At 43.8% G+C, this 26,732-nt stretch overlaps 1 protein-coding gene across 13 annotated transcripts in view; it reads left to right on the forward strand.

Annotated features, from left to right (window-relative positions):
* The window catches only part of KCNQ1 (potassium voltage-gated channel subfamily Q member 1), a 434,341-nt gene that overhangs the window by 352,901 nt on the left and 54,708 nt on the right, over window positions 1-26,732 (forward strand). Inside the window, exon 19 of one of the 13 annotated variants that reach the window (XM_064163199.1) lies at window positions 7,479-7,564. The exons of 9 other annotated variants lie outside the window; for them this stretch is intronic. In XM_064163199.1, the coding sequence (XP_064019269.1) occupies window positions 7,479-7,538 (60 nt within the window). In that variant the 3' untranslated portion in view covers window positions 7,539-7,564. Of the gene's footprint in view, window positions 1-3,672; window positions 3,909-7,478; window positions 7,565-25,706; window positions 25,760-26,732 lie in introns of those variants that run through there. 3 more of the 13 variants (XM_064163194.1, XM_064163205.1, XM_064163192.1) reach the window with 3 other exon arrangements.

The following is a 26,732-nucleotide window of genomic DNA, read 5'->3' on the forward strand; positions in this document are numbered from 1 at the left end:
CTCTTTGTCTTCCACGGTAGTCCTTAGATTTCACAGTCTTACCTTTCCTTAGCAAATGCAATTTTTCAGGCTTCTACAATAAATCATACAGCCTGCAGCTGGCCTCCTACCAGCATACAGTCACCAAGCCCTTTAATCAGATTCTGGGTGTAGGGTCAGCTCCTTTCTCAGTGGTTCCTGCTCATCCTATGCTCAAAGGATATAACAGTCAGTTGAGTGTAATGATTTGAAAATGAGTTTTGCATTAATATTAAGGAATGATGAAGACCCAAAAGTGAGGTTACATTTCGTTTAGTTTGGATGGAGACAGCAGCTCTATAATGTGTTTTCATTTCCATTCCCATATTAAGTCTGTCAGAGTATCAGGCTAATTTTGAAGATTTGTAAGCTATTATGTGGTGATGATAGGATAAGTAAAATGTGTGACTAAACTTGTCTGGTCAATAAAAGGGGAAGATGAACTCCTCTGTTTGATTTGCAGGTAGGTCAGGGATAAGTAATTGCTGTGTTGCTCAAATTAGAAATCAGGATGGTTGCTTTGGTGTGTTTAACCTCAGCTACACCCAGCATGTCCTCGCAGTGACCTTCCCATTTATAATGAATAACAGCTCACCAAGGAGCCAGCTGGCCACCATTTTATTCTGTGTTCTTAAATATAGTGCACAATTAGTAACATCAAAGCCACCACTCAAGAAACTAAGACTAGCCCTACCAACCACATGAAGAGGTTGTGTTTCAATTAAATCTGTGTTCAGGTAATGATGCTGAGTTTGTTCCAGTGAGAATCCTTCAGCTCACAGCTTCCTGGTCCACAGTAATCTGTAGCTCTGAAGGATTTTTAGTTTACCTGGGTATCTAAAGGGTAAAATCACCAGAGTGTGTCATTTACCTAAGCACATATGGAAGAAATGTTTTGTACTGAGGATGGTGAAACACTGGCACAGGTTGCTGAGAGAGGTGGTAGATGTCCCATCCCTGGAAACATTCCAGGTCAGGTTGGACTGGGCTCTGAGCAACCTGATCTAGTTGATGTTGTCCCTGCCCACTAAGGGGAAGCTGGACTAGATGGCCTTTAAAGGTCACTTCCAACTCGAGCCATTCCATGATTTGGTATCTTGAAGGATCCTACTCAAATCAACAGGAGCAAGGGGAGGTAGTCCCATCCTTACCTCAGGATTTTGAATCGTTGGTTTAGGATTTCATAGAAGATGTAGGGGCACCAAAGTGCAAGGCAAATGTTTATTTCGTTGGCCATCCAGAGAGGCCTTAATAGGCTGGAGATGTGGACCTAGGCCAACCTCATAATGTTCAACAAGAAGAAGTGCAAGGTCCTGCACCTGGGTCAGGGAGATCCCAAGCGCCAGTATAGGCTGGGCAGTGACTGGCTTGAGAGCTGCCCTGAGGAGAGGGACTTTGGGAGTACTGGATACTACATCCAATTCTGGAGCCCTTATAGGAAAGATATGGGCATGCTGGGAAATGTCCAGAGAAGGGCCACAAGGATGATCAGAGGTCTGGAGCTCCTCTGCTATGCAGACAGACTGAGAGCGTTGGGGCTGTTCAGTCTGGAGAGGAGAAGACTCCAAGGAGACCTTATTGTGGCCTTCCAGTATCTGAAGGGGGCTACAAGAAAGCTGGGGAGGGACTTTTTAGGCTGTCAGATAGTGATAGGACTGGGGAGAATGGAGCAAAACTAGAAGTGGGTAGATTCAGATTGGATGTTAGGAAGAAGTTCTTCAGCCTGAGGGTGCTGAGATACTGGAGAAGGTTGCTGGAAGCCCCATGCCTGGAAGTTTTGAAAGCCAGGCTGGATATGGCTCTGGAACAATCTGATCTAGTGTGAGGTGTCCCTGCCCATGGCAGGGGGATTGGAGCTAGGTGATCCTTGAGATTCCTTCCAGCCCTGACAATTTTATGATTCTATGACTCAAAGTATCTGAGGTGCCACCTTACCACACTGAAGCTTGCTTGAACCAGGCAGGGATGGCTTCAGACTCAGTGATGTCCATGAGGTTCTATCCTTCTCTAGGAGAAGAACCTCCTTATTTTTCAATTTACCTGTCTGTGCAACCAAAATAATAATACATTAAGGCTTTTGGAAGGATTTTTTGCTCTAAAAGTGGAAAAAGCTACAAAAAAAAAAAAAAAAAAAAAAAAAAAGCTAAATACTTGCTGCTGTTCATTCTTTTTTGAGCTAGCTTTAAAACTGAGCCACACATTCATCAGCAGTTCAGAGCTTTTGAAGGCAAGGCCGGTTTACATTATGGTAATGGCGAGGAGTGGGTTTGCAGTGTGTGAATGACTTTTATTTTTAGATTAAGAGTAGATGGGTGCTGACATCTGTTAGCATTTACTGAGAACATAAAAATGAAAGAGACTTAAATATCTTGTAGCACTGCACCTACTTTAGCAATAGCAAGCCAAAAAGAAACTTCCCAGCTGGTGTGTAACTCTCACCCCAGGCCAGGCTGGCTTTAGATTTCTATGAAGAATCAGCAATTAGAGGTCTAGGAATATTCAGAGATGCTCAGTATAGACCCATGGAATGTTTTGGATTACAAGAGACCTTAAAAGTAAACTAATTCCAATTCCCCTGCCATAAGCAAGGACACCTCCTATTAGACCAGGTTGTTTGAGGTCCCATCTAAACCAGCTTGGAACATTTCCCAGACTGGAGACTCCACAACTTCTCTGGACAACCTGTTCCTGTGTCTCACCACCCTCATGGGGAAAAAAGTGGATGTTAGATGTCAGTGGCAAACAGCAATTCAAGGGCAGTAGGAGGAACCTGCTTTAAGGCTATGTGCATTTTCTAATGCACAAGGAAGAAATGTGGACTTCAGTAATGCATGGCAAAGCCATGGTTAGGCCTGAGTCAGCCCTGACAAAATCCTTCTTTATTTCAACTCCTGGAAATAGATCTTGGAGCTGAACATATAAAAATTCAGGCATGTTTTGGCAAAGCACTGCTCCAAATAAAGTATTAACTATCTATTTCCTCATCTGTCACTGTTTCTCCTTTGAATCTGCCTTCTGGTTTTTCCACACTTTGGTATCCTCAAGAACAATAAAACTTACTAAATAAACCAACTGATGTTGAAGATAGACCTTTTTCCCCTGGCATGGTCATTTCTGGATTCTCTTGCCAATGCAGTCTGCTTTGTGTTTTGAGTATTTCTCCATGACCTAGATTTTCTGGTTCTGCAAATAATTGGTCCTGCAGCTTTATCTACTCATCTCAGCAATGTGCTTTCAGCCCAGCTGATAGCTTGGGTGAGGAAGGAGAAGATCCAGACCCAGTGGTCCTCCAGTCTCTTGTGGACCTGGGAACTAAACCTCGGTGTAACAACTTTTGCTGCTTTTATGAAACTTTGAATTTCAAATAGAGATTTTTATAGAAATGAACTTTCTTGCTCTTTACCTGCAAATCCTTCCAGCTTTCCCTACCAGAACTTTAAGGTAGGATGGAGTGCCAGAAGACTGTGCCAACAACAAACCGGTGCACCTGGCTTGAATGGAGAGGAGTGTGCTTAAGAGGAGAGGTGGTAGATTTACAGAGTAAATGCAGCCCTACATGAGTGACCTAAATATAGATGAGCATTTCATACTGCCTTTTAGAAACCTTCTGAAGTTTTCAAAGTACTGAAATAGTGAAGTGTTTCTTTTTTTAAGTTTCTGTTTGCTTGGGTTCAGCCCATCCCTTTCTGCGTCCTGAGCCTGCGTGAGGAGAGCTGCCACCTTGGAGAAGGTTCTTGGCCAAGCCCAGTAACTGTGAGCCGTCATTCCACCCAGGGGCTGTAATCACAGGAAATAAAATCAACAGGAATGTTACACGAGTGTGTGTACATACCAGTGCTTCAAGTGACTTATTTATAGTCTGAGCCTCAACGTCTGTTCATTAAAACCTCACACAAGTCGTTGTCGCCCCACCCTTCGCGCTATAAAAGTCCATTTAATACACTCTCTTCAGAAATCAGCAGCTCTCCAGACCCTGCTATAATGTGCAAGTTATGGCAAACCTTCAGCCTCTTGCTCCTGTAGCTTTGGTGTTTGGAGCTTCCCCAGCATCGTTCCCGAGGATGGGGGTGCAGCTCAGGGGCATTGTTTGTTTTCCGTGTAAGAAAATACAGTAGCGTTCCATACCGTAGCTTGAGCTGGGCCAGCACAGTGCTGGCTTGCTGGCCAGGCTGTGCAGGGCTGCAGCAGAGCATCAGCAGCCAACACACCTAATACATCACTGTCCCCTTTCACAGCCAGGGAAACGTGAGGAGCAAAAGGGAAAGGGCTTTAAATGCTGTGCTTGATTTTTAGTGGCTCTGGTCTAAAGCAAGTAAAATGGCTGAGTTTGAAAGGATTGGGAGGAGAACAAAGAGGCAAAAAATGGCTTTTGATTGAGGTTTTAAATTATTCTGTTTATTTAAATTATTCAAGTAGTTCTTGTTCTTATCAAACAGGTACTGAAAAGTATTTAGATACCTAAATGCTGTCAGAGTGATTGGGAGTGGAACACTTAAATACCTTTTGGAGGTTATACTTCAAGTGAAGGATTTCAGAGGCACTGAACTTCGCCTCTTTGACAGAGCAGATGTGTTGGATGCTTATGGCTCGAGGTCAGATTTAGTACTGTGCCTCATGGCTGGTTCAGGTATCCACCTCCACATCTCTACTTGGCATCTGCCAAATCTGCACAGTCAGCTAGTCAAGAATGGGCAGTGGACTGATGATGCTCCCTGAGAGATCCCAAACTGGGATGCTCCCTCAGGAATGTGCAGCCAGGGCATGTAACACCATAAAATGCTGTCACCTCCTACTTGCCTTTTCCTTGAAAGAGCAGCATATACAAAATGTATTTTTTTGAGAAACCAGGCCAGAATGTCACTGTGTACATAAAGAAGGCTTCACTTAGGGAGGGTTTTAGCTTGACTCTAAGTTTATCAATAAAATCTTCCTTATTTTTGTGGTAACAACGACAGGTCCTACATTTTAAGTGGGACAAAAATATCTGTCATGTTATCTCAGTGGCTGCCTTTCATGTTAGTTACAATCCATACTCAAACATTCCTCTGAGAGTTTCCAAGCTTCTAAATGCCTAAGAGAGTCGCTCTTAGTGTGAGCACAGTGCTCTGCCAGCCATCTGTTGTGGTTTATGTCATGAAATATCAGTAGAGGCTATGTCTTAAAGAACAGGGAGAAAAGCTCTGACATAGCAGAACTCATCTCCCAGAGGGAACAGTGGAGACCCAGAGGCTACATCTTTCTGGACACTACAGACAGCTCAGGCTGGAGTGTAGGAGCTGATACCGCAGGGCATTTTTGCAATCCTATCTCTGAAACCACAGAGGTCTAAAGTCTTCCTAGTGCATGGAGGGCAGAAAGCAGGATAATGTCTGTAGCCCTTTAAGACTGAGTTACCTTGGGATTTCAGAGCATGACACATTTGCATTGCAAATGGAACGACTTGAAATATATTTCGCCGGGAGAAGTAGAGGGAATATACCTTAGATGTATTTGCATTTCAGTAGCACCTGCAAGATGTGTTGCAGGTCTTTGGTTTGCATCTGGCTCTCTTGAATGATCAGAAGCCCAATGCCCCGAGGAATTGCTTTTGAAGGGAACAGTTCACAGATGGGTCATGAGACTGTCAGTAGCTTCGCAGGGACTGACTGGTGGAAGAGTTGCAGTCAGTTAGGGCTGGTGGAGTAGCACTGCACGTTTCTGTCTCTGAACAGTCTGTTCTTTTCTGGTTTACCCAAAGAAATAACATCCTGATGGCTTTCTCTCAAAACAGAGTCAGCATTTGACTTTGCAAATATCACTTTATCTCTTCTGCTGTGGTTCATATGTGTGCTTTACTGGGGTCACTCCTGTCTTCCCAGCTTCTTCAGGTGGAAGAGGCATCCTGGTAAAGGATGATTAACAGCAAAGGACAGCACAAAACACCTTTAGCTATGTGCAGTTAACCCACAGTATTCACCAGTCCAGACTTCTGCATTTAGCTGTGACAGTCCTGCAGAACAAAAGATAGCATGCAGGACAAGATGATTTAAGGTAATAGCCTAGGAAATCATACTTCTCCAGTTCAATTCCTTCAGGCATGTCGAGGCAGAGAACTGTGGATTGCCAGCAGCAACGTTCATACACAGAGATACGGAACACTTTGTTCAGGCATGCCTATGCTCCCTCTGATAATGATATTCAAGGTACTGAGTGTGCTCCATGCCTGTGTCACACGTGGTGTTTTGTGTTCAGAAGTGTTTTAGCTTGCTTATTGCTCCTATGATGACTTCTATTAAAAAAGGTGACCAGAAACAAGCAGGAGTCCAGACCTGCAGTCCAAACCCTTCTATCTCACCACAAATACCACTACCTGAAGGGAGGTAGCCAGGTGGGGGTTGGTCTCTTCTGCCAGGCAACCAGCAACAGAACAAGGGGACACAGTCTCAAGTTGTGCCAGGGCAGGTATAGGCTGGATGTTAGGAGGAAGTTCTTCGCAGGGAGAGTGATTTGCCAGTGGAATGGGCTGCCCAGGGAAGTGTGGATTTACCATCCCTGGAGATGTTCAAGCAAAGCCTGGATGAGGCACTTAGTGCCATGGTCTAGTTGATTGGATAGGACTGGATGATAGATTGGACTGGATGAGCTTAGAGGTCTCTTCCAACCTGGTTGATTCTATGAAATCATCTCAGGGCTCCTTTTTGCTGGTTTTGTGTGTGTGAACAAAGTGTTTCTGAAAGCAATAATTAAAAAAATATCAACTTTATTTACTAGTACTTGGCCAAAATCTATATAAAACTTTGTAAACCTCAGTCTATTTTAAAAATTTTAGCTTTCTATTTGATTTTTATCAACTGATAGGTGAATCTTAGGTTCAGGGTGTACTCAGAAATACCTATATAATAGCTGTTTCTAAGACTTCCCTCAATGTAACAGCAAAAATACTCAAACACAGATCAACTGACCCAACACTCTGCTTCTTCTCTGGATGCAATACATTACTACTTATTATCTGTCTTTGTTTTGTTCCTGTACTTGGTTACTTCACAGATTCCTTTACTTTGTCCTCATTAGTACCCACAAACACATCCTTCATGACCGTCACCAGTGCTCTTTGTTATCAAACACAGATGTGAAGAAACCACTCTGAGATTTTCTTGATTCTTTTTCAGTCACTGGAAATTTCTTTGTTGTTCTCTTTGGTCTTGGTCCAACACTGTAGGAGTCAGTGATTGTCTTTCCACCAACTTTGTCGGGATTTGGATCTTGCCTTTAATAGTTCCACTACTAAATCCATTTTATTTTCAACCCTCAAGTATGTCTCAAAGTTACTTTATTTTAAAATTCATTATGATTTGCTGTTTGACCTTCATGGGGTTTATATATTTTTGAATGCTCTCTTTATATTCCATTAGTTGCTTCTTGTAAAATTCAGACCTCGTTGCAGTCTTTTCCCATGCACTCTCTCTCACTCTCTTTTTCAGAACTCTGTTTTCACTCAGCTAACAATAAACTACTTACCACTGGTCATTATGGAGGTTTAGTTTAAGGTTTCACTCTTCAGAAGGATGGATGTTCCTCCCAAGCCAACTCCATCACCTTTTTGAACCTCCATAAAACTTGTCTGCTGTTGTCTGCTCTTTGCCTATAAATATTGCACATTTCTGTGCCTCATAGAATGTCAGGGGCTGGAAGGGACCTCAAAAGATCATCTGGTCCAGCTCCCCTGCCAGAGCAGGATCACCTAGAGCAAATCACACTGGAATGCATCCAGATGGTTCTTGAATATCTCCAGAGAGGGAGACCACAACCTCCCTGGGCAGCCTGTTCTGGTGCTGTGTCCCCCTCACAGTGGAAAAAAATCTTCCTCAGGTTCACATGGAACCTCCTATGCCTCAACTTCCATCCATTGCCCCTTGTCCTGTCACTGGGCCTCCTTGAGAAGAGGCTGCCTCCATCCTCCTGGCACTCACCCTGCACATATTTCTAAACATGAACGAGGTCACCCCTTAGCCTCCTCCTCTCCAAGCTGAAAAGCCCCAGCTTCCTCAGGCTCTCCTCATAAGGAAGATGTTCAACTTGCTTATCATTTCATGTAATCAATTTGGGCCATGCATTCATAGCAGTACTTCAGACAATGACATGGAGAACCTTATTAAACATTATGCTTGTTTTCCACACCTTGCTTAGCCATTTATTGGTTGCAACACTGCAGTGCAGGAAGGGCTGCAACTTAGATTCCTGCTTTTTTGTGTTGAGCTGATGTGCATCTGCTGGGAAGGAGCAGCTCCTACTGGAGTGTTGAACCAGACAGGGATAGAGATGGTGAGAGAGCGAAAGCAAAGTTCCTTCTCAACCAACTGGAGTGAACTAGCTATAGCAGTTCAAAATAAAATCTCTACCTGTCTACCATCTTTTTCCAGGTTAAAGTGTGTGTGGCTGTGTGTGTTTGGGGGCTTGATGTTGTTTTTCAAATCAAAGACATTGGCTTTCTTTTCCAGTGCTGCAAAACTGAATTCAACCTTTCAAATCTTAAGCCTAAAGGCTGCTATTACTTATCACCTCTGAGTGGTTCTTTTCTGATTGTACTTGCAACCTTCCAAGCTAGACTCTGAGCAATATAAAAATCATCTTTCTTTACTGCAGTGATATTGAGAGGTCAGTCACACTGGTGCCTTTGCAAATGTCCCTCCTAATTGCCTCTGCTGCCAGTATCCTCTAATTTACAATTTTTCTGCCAGTATCCTCTAATCTGCAATTTTTTTCTGCTGTCTTAGCAATTTTCTTGGAGTCAAGATTAGTTAATGGTTACTAAAGCAGTACCTAATCAAGCCCTGTTAACTTTCTGTAGACACTGCTCCTTCAAGGTCCTCCTTTCAGCAGCTTTAACAAACCTTCCTGGTGGTTTGGATTTTTGTTAAATAGTTTAGAAGGGGTTTAATAGTTTGGAGTCCAGTAATAGTCTCAGCTTCTTTAAAAAACCCTGCATTGTTCAAAAGGCAGACCTCAGCAGTGGCCAAGAGATTCAGAGCAGAAGTGGAGGGACAGATGCAGCCCCTGATGCTCTAAGGAGGGAAAGATTATTCTTCTACATCAGGAAAATTGTTTTCCCAGCAAGAGTGGTCAGACAATGGAATGAGCTGCCCAGGGAGGTGATGGAGTCACCAACTCTGGATGTGTTTAAAAGTCATTTGGATGTGGTGCTTGGAAATATGGTTTAGGGTGCACCTTGTAGAGTAGGGTTATGGGTTGGACTTGGTGATCCTGAGGGACTTTTCCAACCTGAATGTTTCTGTGATTCTACCTGACTCCTGTCAAACAATGTCACTCCTTCGTGTTAGGAGGATTGGCAGATCATGGAAGCAAGGACTTTAGTTGGAAAGGACCTTTAATATTATCAAGTCCAACCTTTAAGACAACACTGGTCACTGCTGAATCATGACCCTCAGCATCACATCTACACAGCTTCTCAATCCTACCAGGGATGGGGGCTCCACCACGGTTTTGGAAGCCTGTTCCAGGTCTTGATCACCTTTTTGGGGAAGAAATTGTTCCTCATGACCAACCTTAACCTCCCCTGGTGAAACTTGAGGCTGTTTCCTCTTGTCCTGTCACTGGAGAGAAGAAACCAAACCCCACCTGGCTCCAACCTCCTCTCAGAGGTTGCTCAGCTGCTCCCCACAGGAGTTGTGCTCTAGACCTTTCACCAGCTTCACTGCCTTTCTCTGGGCATGCTCCAGCACCTCAATGTTCTTGTAGTGAGTGACCCAAAACAGGATCCAGTATTTGAACTGTTGCCTCATCAGTGCTGAGTACAGGTGCATTACTTTGGGTTTAGCTGGATTTTTGGTTTGGGTTTGTGGGTTTATTGGTTTGGGTTTTTTTGCTTTGAAGGAGCTGGAAAGGAGCTGTGATGTTACACGGGGGCTGAAAGTACAAGGCAGTGCCAGTACCACAGCAGCATGTAGTAAAATGGGAGTCCAAGTCAGGTATGAGTTAGGAAGGATCTCCCTAGGAACTTGCACCTAGAGGAGAAACAACTGCCAGCAGTTTTGGAGTGAGAGGGAGAAGGAAATGGGCCTTGTGCCCAGTTCTAGTGGACGTGGCACTAACCCCACCATGATGGTTTGCAGCTATTTGCATTGCTCATGCTGTCCTCAATCAGAGGAAAGCTGTGGAAAGGGAAACGTCTACTCACTCCTCCAGCCTGTGGGCAGGATGAATCAGGCAAGCTCGGAGTTGGAGGGGTGGTGGGGCTTTGACTGCCCTTACCCAGGCTGTCTCTGCCCTGCACAGAAGCAGGGCAACCCCCTTCATTCTCCAGTGCTTTCACCCTGTATCTTCCTCTAGCAGGAAATTAATACTAAAATGGAAAGTCGTTTGCCTGTGACATGGCAGTGATTATCTGAGGGCCAGACTCGGCATCCATTGAAGTCAGAGGAAAGGGGGAAAAAAAAATTCCCTCGACTTCCAAGGGCTTTGGCTGCAATCCTAGGAGAACCTCTTCAAATTTCTGAGGATTGCTAGGCTACTGCAAAATAATGTCCGTACAGTGCTTCAGTGTACATATGTTGCTTTGATTATTCCATGAATATCGTCTGCTTTGATGTTGGAGGCTACATAAAGACCGCCAAAAAAAAAAAGATCTGTTAACTAATGACTGTGTTTATGCTGTAGTAGGCAAATGCTGAGACTGAATTTGGCCTTTTTTCCCCTGGGACCGAATCCAAATAAATGTCATGAAGTAACTGCACAAACAGCACTCACTGGAAAAAAAAGGTCTTTGTTTCACTAATAAGCTCTTTTAAGGAACAATGGATACAGTTTCTCAGTTTTCTTTGCATCTGACAAAATAAAGCAGGCAAGAATTCTATTTTAAGACAGTTTGAATGAAAAGCAATGAAAATTGGTTTGCTTAACAAAGGTAACTTGACTGTTTGTTGTGGTTAGGAGGATGTGAGAACCCCGATGAATGTTTCTGGGTTCCTGAGAGAAATTCGTGGCTGGGGAGGTTTGCTTGTTTGCTTCTCTGGTGAGGGCAGCTGGGTTCCAGCACAGGGTGTACGTGAGGCAGATTTCATTGAGCCAAAATACACCCAGGAGTTGCAAAGTAGTTGGAGGAAGCTCCTGTTCTGCAAGAAAGTGTCTTTTGGAGGGAAGTTACACTGTCATTTAGTTTACTTCTGATTCTGCTTGAACTGCAGGTTGAATATCTGCTTTCTGTGCTTCCTTCAGAGTTTTCAATGTCTGTGCTGTCACTCTGGCAACAAATGCTCTCTTACTTGAATGTCTTGGAACTAGGTTCCTCCTAAAGTCAGGCTAACTCTGTGTGCTTTATATAATGGAGGAGGGACTGCTCATTCCTGAGCTGTGGACAGACTTAGCTGAATCCATATAAGTCACCAGAAGAATAGTTTTGGCCTTAAGGACCAACCAAGTTAACCCAACTGCTGGGTCAGAAAAATTGTTGCCTTTAGCTACTCACTGATCTTCACCTGCTCAGGGCTGCTGCCCTCTCCATCTGCATATACAGCAAGCTGTGTAGGAGCTCCCTCCCTTGTTTTAAGCAGAATCAACTCCATTTGTGTTGCTAGCCCTTGGTCTGCACCAAGATAACAGGCTCAGCCTGAAGCTGGGCCTTGTAGGAAGTGTTCATACAAACTGTTCAATGAGCACATCAGTGGGGGTGATCCTTAATGAGGAGAGTGGGGAATGGTGCTGAGCAGCTGAGAGCCATAACCTCTTCCAATTCACAGCAGGGTCCTGAAGAAGACATCTGTTCATGGCTTCTGTCTACAGCTCCTTTGTAGGTCTGACCAAAACGCTTCTGGCAAAAAAATCAATTCCTACTGAGGGGAAAGGCACACACACACATACAATAAAAGGTGGTTTAATCATTTTCTGCAGGGAAATGTTAATTTGGAAGAAATTCCAGCAAGAAGTGCAATGGTGCCTCTAGTGAAGGAAGTGAGGGCTGGCTTTCCACTGAATTCAGTGGAGTCAGGACTTCACACCAAACTGCCTGGCTTAGGAGTGCTCACAGAAAACTGCTTTTGAATTGCAGATTTACATTTGCTTGACGAAAAAGATTTGGTTTCTCCAAACAGCAACCACCATGCTGCTACCAAAAGAAAAACAACAAACAGGAGCACATTTTGCTCCCACTCTCCCCTATAGAGCCTTCCAATCCTTCAGAACTTGACCCTGGCTCTTTAGATGGCAAACTATAGCCTGCAATCTGTAGCAGGGAAAAACCTCATTTGCACATGGCCTGTCTGCTGTAGAGATGTTTGCTGCCTGTCTTCTGCAGCACAGGAGTCTTCCCCCTGACATTAGCCCAAAGGCACTGCATTTGCTGCCCACTGCTGTTTACCCCAGCCAGCACTTAGAGCTTCAGAGCACCCTGCCCTGGGCACAAATGTGTTAACCAAATGCTTTGCGTGTTTCTAAATGACTGCACTACAGCGAGGGAGAGATTATACTTTGCTGTTTGTGTTCAAATCAGAGCATTGTCCTTTCTGATTCTCTGTCCTGTAAATATGCCTAAACAATCCCAACTTGTGGCACGCTCATCGTTTGACATGAAATTTCCATAAGCATCCCTGTGTAGATATCCTGTGTTAAATAGCTTGACAATCTGTTGGTGTAAGGCTTTATCAAGGGAGTTTTTTCAAGTATGGAGTAGATGTAGCTCTAGGGGTCTGTAGAATGTCTCCACAATTAACCCTGTGTGTGGCTTAAAAAACCTTTTCAGACCCGAACTGCGTGTTCCATACTTAGAGTTCACCATCTCTTATTTCTCCAAACAGGTGAAAAACATAGACCTGAATGAAAGCATAAATCCTGGGTGTTCAGTCCTCCTGAAGAAATGCAGTAGTGTTTGTGCAGGGAGGAAATGATGGAGAAAAAAAAAAGCCCAGTAACTACTGAAATAACACAGAATATCTCAATATTGCCATTTATATAAACAGGCAGAAGCTGTTTGCTTTAGAGTAAAGAATACAGGGAACTGATTTTTATGTCCTCCCCACCAGATTTCAGTAAATAGCAGCCTCAGAGTGAAATTAACTTCAGTGCTAACAGTGATGATGCCGAGGCCCTCAGGATGCTTCCAACTGCAGTGCAGCACTACAGAATAAGCAAGAAATAGCTTACAAGCAGGGCCTGTTAAAAGAGGAAGGAGCATAATTTAAGGATCAGTATATACATGAGCTGTAACTCTTTTTTTTTTTCACTCTATATTGCTTTTCCTAAATGTACTAAAACTGTAAAGTAATATCAGTGGAAAATTGTAGCAGAATGATTTGTTTTCATAGTTCATTTATAGTTAATTTCCTGTACTAGTAGTACAGGGAAAATGATTTAGCAGCGAGTCTAGTGTGAATTCCTTACAAGAAACCAAAAGATAAATAGCTTACTCCCTACTGCCTAAAGGTTGGAGAGTGTGGATGAACTGCATTAATGAAATCTTTGGAGTCTTTGTGTGCTCCAGTATGGATGGCATGAAAAGTATTCCTCCACTGTGCAGTTTATTTTCTGTTCATGTTCTCCAAGGAGGTAGACCAGAGATAATACAGGGCAAGTTACCCGCGGCTTTGCCAATCACGGTCCACTGGTAAGTTCTCTTCAGCCCGGCAGAAGGCTGGAGCTTCCTACCCTCTGCCTGGGGCAAAACCAAAGGTGTCCCCAGCCAGCAAAGACATTTGGCAGTCAGATGAATGCAGAGAGCGCTGCTTGCTGTGCTCTGCCCTTTCTTGCAGAGATACATGGTGTTCTCCTCCATATACATGAGCCCAGCTGTGCTAACCTATCCTTCGAGGTTCTACTGCGGGAGCCAGAAGGATATTTATTGGGAGGGGTCACTCCTGTACCCGAGTGCTTGGCTGCTGATACACTGAGAGTGTTGTGTGCTTCCTTTGCCCGTCCCTCAGCTGTTGCTCAGCGCTAACGTGCTGGCAATGTCCATTCGAGGGGAGGAAGAGAGGCAGGAAGGGCATGGACTTCTCAGCAGAACTTGGCAGGTGCTCTATTTTGGTATTTTTTGACCTTTACTTAAAAGGAGCAAATTAAACTATATATAGGTATAGTAGGGTATGTGTAAGTACTAAAATAGATATAGATAGAGGCTTACAGACACCATGTATCCCACTCTTTTCTCATTGGGAGACTAATTAGACTAGCAAGTCCATATTAATGGCTCCTGGTTGCTCCCTGCTTTTCCTGCCTTCCAGCTGTCTGCTTGTGATTAACAATTTGCATTTCCTCCCAAACCTGATGAAAGATCTAAACCTCACTGGTCCTGAGCTACTTTAACAAAGGACTGGGCTAAGCCTGCTGACCAGCTGCTGTTATAGCTCTGGCAATCAAATAAATTCATGTCCCCCACTCATTTGCTTTCATCAGTTGCATATGAGATACCATACTAATGGGATGGTCTGAATTATAACGATCAGAGGAGTTACACAATTAAGCTATGCTTCTCCATGTCATTGATAGCAAGTTTGTCTAGCTTTATTACCTAGTTCACAAAGCCTTTTTTATAGTGGGACATAATGTGAGATTAATCAAATACTCAAATCAAAACACGAAGCAAGCTACTGAAACTTTGTTGTTCATTTTGTATAGAAGATAACTTTAGGGGTTTTATATTGACTATTAAACCAGAGGCTCATCTTCTTGACTAGCAAAATGCAGTTGAAGATATTAATAAACCAAGGTGTGAGCTGATAACAAAAGCTTTGACATTTGGGGTTGTTCAGTGTTATCTGCCTGGTAAAGAAGAATGAACCAATCTGATACCGCAGAGGTGCAGAGTTAAACAGTGCTGATGGCTCGTTTTAAAAGGCTGTCTAATGATGAGGTGCATTGAGGGATGTTATTTGTTTTCCTGCTGTGGTGGATGTTGACCATGGATCTAAAACAGGAGCTCAGTAGTCGCCATCTGATTACAAAGCTGTTGTGGAAGGAAAAGGCTGAATGTTGAGCTAAGCTAAGTAACAGTTAACTGCGTTTCCTGGTAATATTTTCAGACACAGCAGTTTGAGTTAATAGCATCCAGGTTCATTGTGTAACTGTTAAGGAGATGTTGGCTTGACTCTGGAAGGTGCTGAGAGCTTGAGGTGAGCAGCTGACAACTTTCATAGTTCTGCATTTATACTTCTATAGCGTTGCTGGGAAAAGCATCCTTGACTGGGATGGAGTAGGATGAGGTCCAGTTTTGGCTGGCATTCATGTCCTTCACAGGCAGAAATGTATGAAGTCAGTGAGACTACATGTCATTGGATGGGGATAGCAGCTGAGGAACCTACTTCTGTACCTTCTTTGGTGAAGTGATGTTGGGCTATTTAGTATCTTCAACTATATATGTATGGCCTTATTAAAATTATGCAAGTAGTTCAGCTGTGAGGATGAAGATGCTTGTAGTGAATCTGCAAATAAAAACAACTGGCTTCTTGCTGGCACAAAACCAGATGGCACTGATATTTGTGAGTTAATAGAAATAAGTAACTGATGACTTAGTAGTGAAGGTCAAGGGAACTTGGGCAGGTTTGGATTATCCAGCAGCTGGAGAAGGTTATCTTATTTGCACTGTTTCTACACGTAACTGTAAAGTGACTACTGCTGAAGTCCACAGCAGCCCTGTTTATTTATTTTAGAAGTGTAAAACTGACATTTATATTATAGAAGGAAATAATATGTTACAGGAGCCACTCACATGGGTAAGAGTGACCTGCTTGAAATGATGTGTATGGGTTGTCAGAGAGGTTTGACAAGATCTCTGTGGAATGACTCTTAAATCATCTCAGAACAGTCTCCTGGATCACCCATAAATCTGAAAGGCTGTGGAGGTAGTGGTGTATTCCCAGAGGATCTGCCCTGGAGCTTGAAGTCTTCGTTGTATGCATAAATGATCCATCCAAGAGTGAGCAGCTACAGTGTTTGCTAGGGATCCAAGATTATTCCAGCTAATGGCATTTTAAACTAATTGCATGGAGTTGCATGATACTGAGTGAGTGGCAGCTGAAATTCAGTGTAAATAAATACAAAGCAATGTGTCTGGGGAGAAACATTCCTGCTGTACACAAGATTTGCTCTGAATTAGCTGTTACCACTCAGAGAAGAGGTGAAGGAGTCCCTGGAGATGCAAGTTTCCATTCACTCCCCAAACGTTGTATACAGACTAATTAGGAACGGCACAAAGAATGAAACAAACATTTTATACACAATAAATATCTTATTAATATAATACAGACCAAATGTCGATTTCCAAAGCAGTGATGTGATGCAAAGGCACAAGCCCTGCTTTGTTGAGTGGTTGAATATCTGCCCTGAAGGCAGAGCAGGCCTTTGAGCTTGTGCTGCCTGCAGGGCAGTGTCCCTGGGTTGCTACGGGGCTCCCTTCCTTTGCTGTAAGACCTACAGCTTCACTGAGTGCAGACAGTTCAGGGTAGCATCTTCTTGCATCAGCACAGGATGACTTTGTCAGCAACCTCAGTCCAAAAAGGATTTGATATGGTGTAGGGTGTGAGTCCGTTTAGGCAGTGGTACATGGACTCCTGTGCATGACTGAACTTATTTTAGGTTATGTTTTTATAGCAGTTTATCTTTCAGATACCAGTTTTATTTTTAGAATGCACATTGAAGCATTTTTACAGATACATTTTACATGTGCACCACATACAGCTCCAGTATTTGGTTATGGAATAGATGAGAGTGGGCAGAGCTGCCACAAGAGATGCTCTTTCTGAGCCTGTGCCCAGGGACAGAATCACAGAATCATTGAGGCTGGAAAAGACCTCTGAGATCATCAAGTCCAGCCTATAACCTAACACCAACAGCCTCAGCTAAACCATGCCACCAAGTGCCACCTCCAATCTTCTCTTAAAAACCTTCAGGGATGGTGACTCCACCAGCAACTTGGGCAGTCAATTCCAGTGCCTAATCACCCTTTTCATGACGAAGTGCTTCCTGATATCCAACCTAAACCACCTCTTGTCCTGGGAGCAGAACCTGACTCCCACCTTAGCAAAAGAGCAAACTGAGACCCTGCGGTGTACCCAGCACTATGCCTTGTCTTATGTTGGAACATCTCTCACTCAGAAATGTTTTTCTCAACAATGTTTCTCAATTATCAAATCAAAGAATCACAGACTAGTTTAGGCTGGAAGCAAGCTCTAAAGGTCATCTACTACAGGGATAATATCAACTAGAGCAGGTTGCTAAGAACTCAGTCCAACTTGACCTGGAATGTTTCCAGGAGTGGGGCATCTACCACCTCTCTGAGCAACCTGTGCCAGTGTTCCACCACCCTCAGTGTAAAATATTTCATCCTTCTCTCTATTCTGAATCTAAATGTAATTTTTTATGTAGGGCTAACCAAGAACCCCTGTTGTACTACCCTCCTTTTCTGGGGTAACACCATTCTGCTAGCTAAACTCTCCTCTTACATCCTCACCTAAATCTGCTTTCACTTTCCTCCTTTGTGCTTTTCTAAGCATCGACTGGCCTCTGGCAACACCATGGCAACTACCTGAAGGGACATTGTAGCCAGGTGGGGGGTGGCCTCTTCTCCCAGGCAACCAGCAATAGAACAAGGGGACACAGTCTCAAGCTGTGCGGGGGAAGTGTAGGCTGGATGTTAGAAGTTCTTCACAGAGAGAGTGATTGGCATTGGAATGGGCTGCCCAGGGGAGTGGTGGAGTCACTGTTCCTGGAGGTGTTCAAGAAAAACCTGGATGAGGCACTTAGTGCCATGGTCTAATTGACTGGATAGGGCTGGGGGATAGGATGGGCTGGATGATCTTGGAGGTCTCATCCAACCTGGTTGATTCTATGATTCTATGTTTGGTGAGAGTTGAAATGGTCCTTGCTGGCACGTGAGTCCATGTGGCTGCAGAGGGGAAAGGGGGCACAAGTTTATTCACTTAGCAGAAGCAGCATCTGGGCAATGCTAGGGATTTTCTTCCAGCATGCAGGACACAATCAGATCCATAGCTGGTAGCTACACGAGTTTATAACGTTGCTGCTGGTGTGTTTATAGCATAGTGTAGAAGGTGCTATATAAATACCAATTACTCTATTAGTCCTAGTAATTAGTTTTTATACCCTCCATTCATTTTATACTCTTCATATGAAAATGCAAGTGGTGCAGTTTACCTTAACCTTCGAGTGTCTGCCTGTGGTTCATTCCAAGGGTTAACTCTACTTGTAGTTTACTGTATTAGTCCCAGTTGTATTTGACATAAAAATGTTTTTATAGCACAACCAAATACCAGCGTATTTGCGGTTGCAGTCAGATGTTTTTAACTATATTGGATCTAACCCACAATGGTTTCAGAAGATATTTCCATTGTTTTAGCCAGATTTAGAGAAGTTGGATTAAGCTATGGCACACCAGCCCCGGTGCTGTTTACATATGCGAGTATCGGTCTTAAAGGGCAAAGAATATGATGTTCCATAAACCTTTTTACAGAAATAAATACCTCGCAGCAAAAATGTTTTTCTAAGATCAGTTACTATTTCAACTGTAATGACCTGCTTGGAGAAGGTCAGGGGCCAAATTCTTCTCTCATTTACACTGGCGTAAATCCACGGTAACGTAAGCGTAGGATTTAGGCTCGGGAGTGCCATGCCTTAGAGTTAATTTTCCCCTGACCCACAACATTTTAATGCAATCTGTTTTGTTTGAGCTGTTAATTTAGCAAACCGTTCCGTGGATAAGATCTTGATAAACTGCATAACACGAGGTATTAATTCAGTCAGAGTTTCAGGGCAGAATGGAGTCCTGGGCAGTCCTCATCTGAGCTGTCTCTTTCTAAAAACGAAACCATGACAGTGGGGGTCTGCCAAAAGGCTTCTTCAGGTTGGAGATGTTGCTGGTTTAAATATTTATATATTTGTGTGACGGTTTGGGTGTTTCCACACACACACACACTTTAGAAATCACCCAGACTAGACTCAGCAGGCTCTGGAAATATGAATGAAGCTATTTATTTACAGCTGGCACAATATACAAGCAGATATTTACAGTATATACAGTTATAGACAGAGATATACAAGGTAAAAGGTAATACAGAAACACAACTTCCCTCCCAGAAACCTGAGTCCCCAGAAGGGGCTCTCAAACACCCCTTCACCTTCCCCCTGCTCCTCTCAGCCTTACCCCAGTCCCAAGGAAGAACAGAGGTTCAGCCAGAAGTTTAGGAAGCAAAATGGGTTAGCCCAAAATGGAGGGTGAGGTTAGAGAGATGCAGCTCAGAGTGGTGCCAAGTGTGTTATCTAATATTTTTATTTCTGGTTCCTATACATCTCAGCAAGGCTGTGAGTGAAGTAGACATCCCCATTGTTTCCCTTTCACAGCCTGTGATCTAGTTCTTCTCACCCAAACATTCTAGCCTGCTTCAAACTAGCACAGTTTGCATATCAATAAATAAATAAACATAAATATATGTAAAAATACTATATATATAATATTGGTAATATTGAAGTCCTGATCCAACTTTACAAGTGTAGCAGTCCCCCAGATGCATCCAGCTCATGGCTGCCAATGCAAACATCCCTCAGTCTTTGTCCCTTTTCTGAGTGGTTGAACTGAATCTCCAGTTCATGCATGTTCCTAATTCTTGTGTAGTTCAGTTCCAGTTTGAAACTTTATGGGCTTTCCCCAAGTCATCTTTTAACTTTCGATTGCAATTACTGTTTCTGATCTTTACTGCTAGCAGTGAGTAGCTTCTTAATGAAAGATGATTTAGTACCAATTTAAGCATTGAAAGCTCTTATAATAGATATTATGTAAATGTGAAGGATAATTTTGTTAAATGGCATATCTGGCTTCTGCATGTGCAGTGCAAACCCAGTGTGTGTACAGAAGGCAATAAATCTTTTAAGCCCTCCCCCCAAAAATAGTAAGTTAGCATAGCTGAACTAAGAACTAGAGCAGGTTGCTCAGAGTCCTGTCCAACTTGACCTGGAATGTTTCCAGGGATTGGGTATCTGCCACCTCTCTATGCAACCTGGGCCAGTGTGTCACCACCTTCAGTGTCAAACATTTCTTCTGAGATCTAGTCTGAATCTCCCCTCTTTTAATTTAGAACTCTTTGCCCTGTCACAATATGCCTTACTAAAAGTCCTGTCCCCATCTTTCTTTAAGTACTGAAAGGCCACCATAAGATCTCCCTGCAGCCTTCTCTTCTCCAGGCTGAACAACCTCAACTCTCAGGCTGTTCTCACCACAGAAGGGTTCCAACCCTCATCATTATGGCCTTCTCTGGCCCTACTCCAGCAGGTCCACGTCTTTCTAATTCTCAGGACTCCAGAGCTGACCTCAGCACTGCAGGTGGAGTCTCAGCAGAGCAGAGGGGCAGAATCCCCTCCCTCCATCTGCTCTCCGTGCTGCTGGAAATGTACCTAAGGACGCAGTTAGTTCTGGGTTGCAAGACAGTGAAAGAAGCAAAAGCATCTGAAATATGGAGGGAGGATCCCAGTTCAGGTTCCTGAAGTTCAAAATAATGCAAAGTTATCATCCTGCCTAGGAGATTTTCACACTGTGCATTTCTGTGAACTCGTGTTATCCTGGGCAGTGGGGGAGGTGACTGTCAGAAGGGCCTTTTTGCTGGTCCTTGACATGGAGAAATTCAGATCTGGCTGAATTACTCCACTCGACCATGCAGTGTGTTAGCAGATAGCTTCTATATTAAAACCTGATGTGGTTTGGATATGCATTGGATTAGGTTCTCTCAACTGTTCCCGTCTAATTTGAACATTACACAAATACAGTAACAAGTGAGAGGACTTTTATTGTAGTTTTAATTCAACACAGAGCACAATATATATAACCATTGAAAACAGAACCACAACTTGACAGACTCAGATCTGGCTTTTCCCTAATCCTGCAGGCTCTGTGCAAAACTCTAATGGAAAAATACCCAGGAAAGTATGGGGTGAGATGAAATCAAACTCTCTACAGTTCTTTGGAGACACTGCTACCTTTGGAAGAGGAGCACCTAGTCAAAAGATCATCCTTGAGACTCTAGGAAATCAGGACTTGCTCTGTTAGTATCCAGAGCTGCCTTCTTTCCACAGCTCCTTCCCACCCTGGAAGCAGAATTTACTTCAGAACTCTGACACTGTGTCATGTTCATGTGACTGTGCAAAAGAAAGGGGACTCTGGAAGTTTATGGTGGCATTTGCTACGCTAAGCACCAGATGGATTTCCATCCAGATGTCCTAACAGCTGCTGAAAAGCACACTGTGGAAAATCATGACTTCCCAGTTACACATGCTGTTCCTAGGCGTAGAAAGGACATGGAAAGGGACTGGTGGAGTTAAGGGTAAAAGGAAGCACGTATTTTACTTGCCTCATTTCTCATCTACTATGAGAAACTTTGAGTTTTATTCCTGTTCTTCTCTAAGTTGCTGTAGATTTACAGACTTCCTTACTTGTTTTCCATTCCCCTGTGCTGAAACTCAAGTTTGAGGCCAATTGTGGCAGGTTTGAGCTTGGTCATGGCAGGATTGAGGCTGGTTGTGGAGGGTTTGAGGCAAGTCATAGCAGGTTTGAGGCTGGTTGTGGCAGGTTTGAGCTTGGTCATGGCAGGATTGAGGCTGGTTATGGAGGGTTTGAGGCAAGTCATGGCGGGTTTGAGGCCAGTGGTGGCAGGTTTGAGGTCAGTCATGGCAGGCTTGAGCTAAGACATGACAGAAAACTCTGCACATGGAACCAGCTGCTGCATTTCAGTTGGAGTTGTTTCCATGTGCTGTTTTGCACAGTGTGCCAGTCACACTTCCATGCCTTTGCTGTTAGTCCTCATTTGGGGAAAAAACTGCAAAGCACAGGTTGGGAGATCCAAATATAAATTAATTAAGTCAATGGAAAAAAATCCTTGAACTTCTGTTAGAGCAGGGTTTTACACTTAGCCCTCTCTCAAAAGAAAAAACACCAAGGTTGTGCAAGCATTGATAGACCTTTCCTGGAAGGCCCCAGTGCTAAAAAGCCCTTGGCAAACAGTGACATATTCCCAAAGAGCTGCAAGGCGTCTAATGTTTTCCACCCAGCAGAGCCCAGGTACCAACCCTCAGTTTTGCCTTTCTATGGGAAAAGACCTGGGTTTATGCATGCACTTCTGAGGAGAGGATCTGATGATTCCCAGCTCTAAACCAACATGGTCAGCTGGCCCATTTGGAAGTTGGCTGCCTCCAACTGTATCCGTGCATGCATCCCAACATGCTGAGCGGTACTAGCAGCTTCCCTCTGTCGTCAGCGAGATTGCTTATAGAGGAAGATGCTTAAGGTAGAATTAAAAGCTCTGGGAAAGGCTATTCCACCATGGTATGGGGTAGAGAAAATTGATACTGGAGGTGTCTTTCTGGAAAGGAAAATATTTGAGGAATGTGTTTTTAGCTGCTAACTAGATGCAAGCTGTATGTGAAAAGGGCATGAGCACAGGACTTGGTTGCATTTTGCAGTGCGAGTCTGGGTTTGAAGCAGATCCTCATAGTCAATCATCTCTACCATCCTCCCCCACCCCCACCCCCCTTCTTTTTTCTTTTATATTTTCCTTTTTTATTTCAGTAGAGAGGCAGGAGAGGTGGTTTGTCTTTTCCCTAGGATCCAATCACCACTGGGACCCCACTGGATTAGGAGTTGCTTAGGCACACAAAGCAGCTCTCCTGCCTAAAGAAGCTAAAAGCATGCAGAAAGCTGTCGTACATCTAAGAGAAAAAGTGCTCTGGTAGCACAGTGGCTTTTTGCTTTCAGAGAAGCACTTGGGTTTGGGTAGTCTGAACAAATAACTGATCACTTTCTATAGCCAAATACTCAGCTAGAGCCATACAAGCAGGATAAAAACTCTCTCTATATTTTGTATTTTTACTTTTTTTTCTCCTCTAAGTAAGTAAGAATGAGTAGCAATGCTGAAGATGTATTCTGTCCAGTGTGTGCTGTGACTGCCCTTGTTCTCCACCACATCAAGTTTTAAAACCCTAAGCATTCCAGTGCAAATTCAGCCTCTTTAACAGATGATATATTTCTCTCTTGCTCCATAAGGAAGCTGATCCAGCTTCAGTTTCTGAATGTCCTAGTAGTGTCAGTGCACACGTCTTCTGTCAAGTTCAATTAAGAATAGCTCAGATAGCAGCTGAGTGTTTTTCCATAGCAAATCATAACTTCTTCACCTTCTCCAAACTCCTTCTGCAGATGTTTCTGTGACGGAGTATCACTGCAGTTGGGCACTGTTCCCTCATGAGTGCAGAATAGCGTGACTGTGTCTTCTCTTACATGAGAGGCTTTGTTTTGTTCTCTCTGCTGTTATTTGAGTTTCATTTCAGAGTGTGCATGTGCTCAAATTTCCCATCTCGCAGCGCAGCTGGCTATACCCAGGAGTGTGCTGGCTCCAGCTTACAGCTCGTGCTGCTGAGGAGGAGAAAGAAAAAGGATGCAGTAGTGCAGTCCATGAGCATGAATTTGTTTTGTTTAGAGTTACATATCTTAATAGCTTTGTCAGAGTAATATGGGAAAGGTATTGCTGTGTTGCAGGTAAGGTGTGTAATTAGGCTGTTTCCAGTGTGTAATTACCACTTATTTATGAACTGCCAGACATAACCAATTTGCTTTCTGAGACCCCTTTGGCAGAAGTAGTCACCTGTGTGTTTTTATAGGTCTGGTATATTAATCTCTGCTGTACAGTGTAATTATTCTAGAGTGCATACTATATTTTTCTGGTTATAGGTGTTAATAAGTATTGATGTTAAAAAGCAGAACTTCACCCTAGCTAAGCTGAGTGTAGGCTCAGCACTGTGCAGGAGGATGTTAACAGCTGGCAGATGGCAACATGTCTCCCAGATTCTGCCCTTACAGAATTACCTTGCTCTGTGTTTGGCTCAATACACTTCCCAGTGCACATTGCTACCACATGCCTTCTGCTTTTGGGAAGGGATGCTCAAGTCCCTCCTGGATGGGCAGCTGCTGACATCCCCAGTCACCAGCTCCTGGGGGCTCCTCTGGTCCCCAGCCCAATGAGTCTGCTCCAAGCAGCCAGAATTTACAGAATCACAAAATTAACCAGGTTGGAAAAGACCTTCAAGATCATGGAGTCCAACCTGTCACCCAACACCTTCTACTTAATAAACCATGACACTAAGTGCCTCATCCAGTCCCCTTTTAAGCATCTCCAGGGACAATGACTCCACTACCTCCCGGGACAGCCCATTCCAATGCCAATCACTCTTTCTGTGAAGAATTTTGTCCTAACACCCAGCCTAAACCTGCTCTGGTACAACTTGAGACTGTGTCCTCTTGTTCTGTCACTGATTGCCTGGGAGGAGAAACCAACCCCACCTGGCTACAGCCTCCCTTCAGGTAGTTGTAGACAGAGATAAGGTCTCTCTTGAGCCTTCACTTCTTCAGGCTGCACACCCCTGGCTCCCTCAGCTTCTCCTTGTAGGGCCAACCCCCTCACCAGCCTTGGTGCCCTTCTCTGGACACGTTCAGAAACAGAAGCAGTCAAAGACTTTTACAGAAAGGCTAATGATAAAAATGTTGATTTTGGGGTAGGACCAAAATGGCATGTGGGGCCTAATCTTCCAGTGTGTGGAAACTTGCACAAGTCCTTTTCTTCCACGCACAGAAAGACCAATGCACTAAGTAGTGCTCTCAGCTCTTAGAAACAGGATGAGAAAGGCAGACCCCAAACCCTTGTCTGCACGTTCTGGCAACAGCCCATTTACAAGGCATTTGACCATTTAGCCCCAGTTAAGACCTCTTTGAAATCACCACCTAGCTTCCCCTCACCTGGATTTTCTCCAAGTTGCCAGTCTCAGCTGCTGATGGAAGATCTGGTAAATAAAGTTGGACAGTTGAAAATCACAGATTAATTGTATGCAAATGTCACAGGGGTCAAGGCAGATCACGTTTCGTGTCATCTACTGATACAGGGCAGCATTAGCAGTGGAATTTGTACATCCTATATTCTAACATCCTCATTCATTTGGCACTCCTGAATGGAAAACGTGGAGCAATTATATGCAGACAATGCTGTAATGGAAAATAATTAAAGGCAGCCACGGTTTGGGGTTTTGTTTTGTTTTGGTTTTGTTAAACAATGCATGCCAGGTCCTGCATGCAAGCATCCTTTATTATATTCCCCCCCCCCTTCTTCCCCAGCATAAATGCAGCCAGCACTTGAACCACATATGAAACCACAGTTCTGGGGCTCAGACTTCACAGCCAGCTTAGAAATGACCAAAACAACATCTGCTACAGTTAGGGTTTGCAAGCGCTTTTTTTTCTGCTTTGAGTTCCTTTCTCTGCCCAAATCACTCTCAGTAGAGTTAATGTTTTGTAACTGTTTCATCTGAGTAAACAGAAAACCTGATGGGTTTCTGAATTTCAGCAAAGGGTTTGTGTGAAAATCCATCACATGTATGTGTGATTACATCTGTGTGGGTGTAGCATCTGAAGCATTTCTTATTGTGTCCTCAGCAGTGCTGTAACAGTTCAAACAAGCTCCTTTTAAGTCAGCACATGCTTAACGTTCCCTTGCTTTTCATGGCTTTAAAAGTTGGTGTTTACCTCAGTGTAAGTGAAGCTGTCAACACAGCACTTCTCATGTTAACGTGACATAGATGACTATTCCTGTTGCTCTTGCAATTATTAATAGTAACCATAATATTTGAATCATGGTAGTACCTCAAGGCCCAACCTTCTTCTCAATAAGTTTTGACAGGGATGAACAAAGAGAGTGTCCCATCCCAGACAGAGGATCAGTTGGAGACCAGGCATGGGGAGGAGGAATAGTGACTTGCAGCATGTCAGAAGAGCTGAAGTGATGGTGATGATGTGTCAGAGGACTCACAAATCAAATTGGATTCATTTGGAGAGCCATATACATTGGAACATTCTTGCATGTGGTGTAGCAATGTGGCTTAGCCTCTGGTACTTGTATTGACCTCCATTTAGTATCTCAGGCTTTTCAGACATGGCCAAGAAGCAGTAAAGTAGGTAAGCAGCTCATAGGAGATTTGTACATCCTCTTCTTGACTGGCAGTGGGAGCAGAAAGGAGGTTGTAGCACTGAGAAGACATCAAGAGTGCAGGAAAGGCAGAAGGATCAGTTTTAACGCCTTACATACTGCCTTAATGAGGAGTTACACTGATCCCAACTAAAGATCCAGTCTTGTGCAGTACCTGATACTAAAGTATTCAGTGATCATCCTACAAGTACACAGGACAAGTGCACTCTTTGCCAGACAGAGCTTGCTGTGGCGTCACTTCTGACATTGCAGCTCCTTCCTTGTTCCAACCCGGGGGTCCCCATTCCAGCCCATCTCCCATTCCAGCTAGCAGAAACTCCTTATAGCACCCAGCAACCCATGCTTGCACCTGGCTACCCTGCACTGCCCTTGGAAGGAGGGCTGGGCTGGGTTTACCAACCTGAAATCAGGAAGGACTGGTTTAATGGATTAAGCCTTAGGGTTCAAGTGCACAGGGCCAAATTGAATTCAGCTGTAGCTAAGTATATACTGTGTGTGAGCAATTTATGTGAGTGAGGTTATCAGAATCTTAGGGGTTGGAAAGGACCTTGAAGGATCATATAGTGCAACCCCCCTGCAGGAGCAGGATTACCTACAGTGGGTCACACAGGAACTCGTCCAGGTGGGTTTTGAACGTCTCCAGAGAAGGAGATTCCACAACCTCTCTGGGCAGCCCATAACTCTACCTGTTTTTCATACCTTAAAGATGTA

Source organism: Pogoniulus pusillus, chromosome 24 (assembly GCF_015220805.1).
Source record: "Pogoniulus pusillus isolate bPogPus1 chromosome 24, bPogPus1.pri, whole genome shotgun sequence".
Classification (NCBI taxonomy): domain Eukaryota; kingdom Metazoa; phylum Chordata; class Aves; order Piciformes; family Lybiidae; genus Pogoniulus; species Pogoniulus pusillus.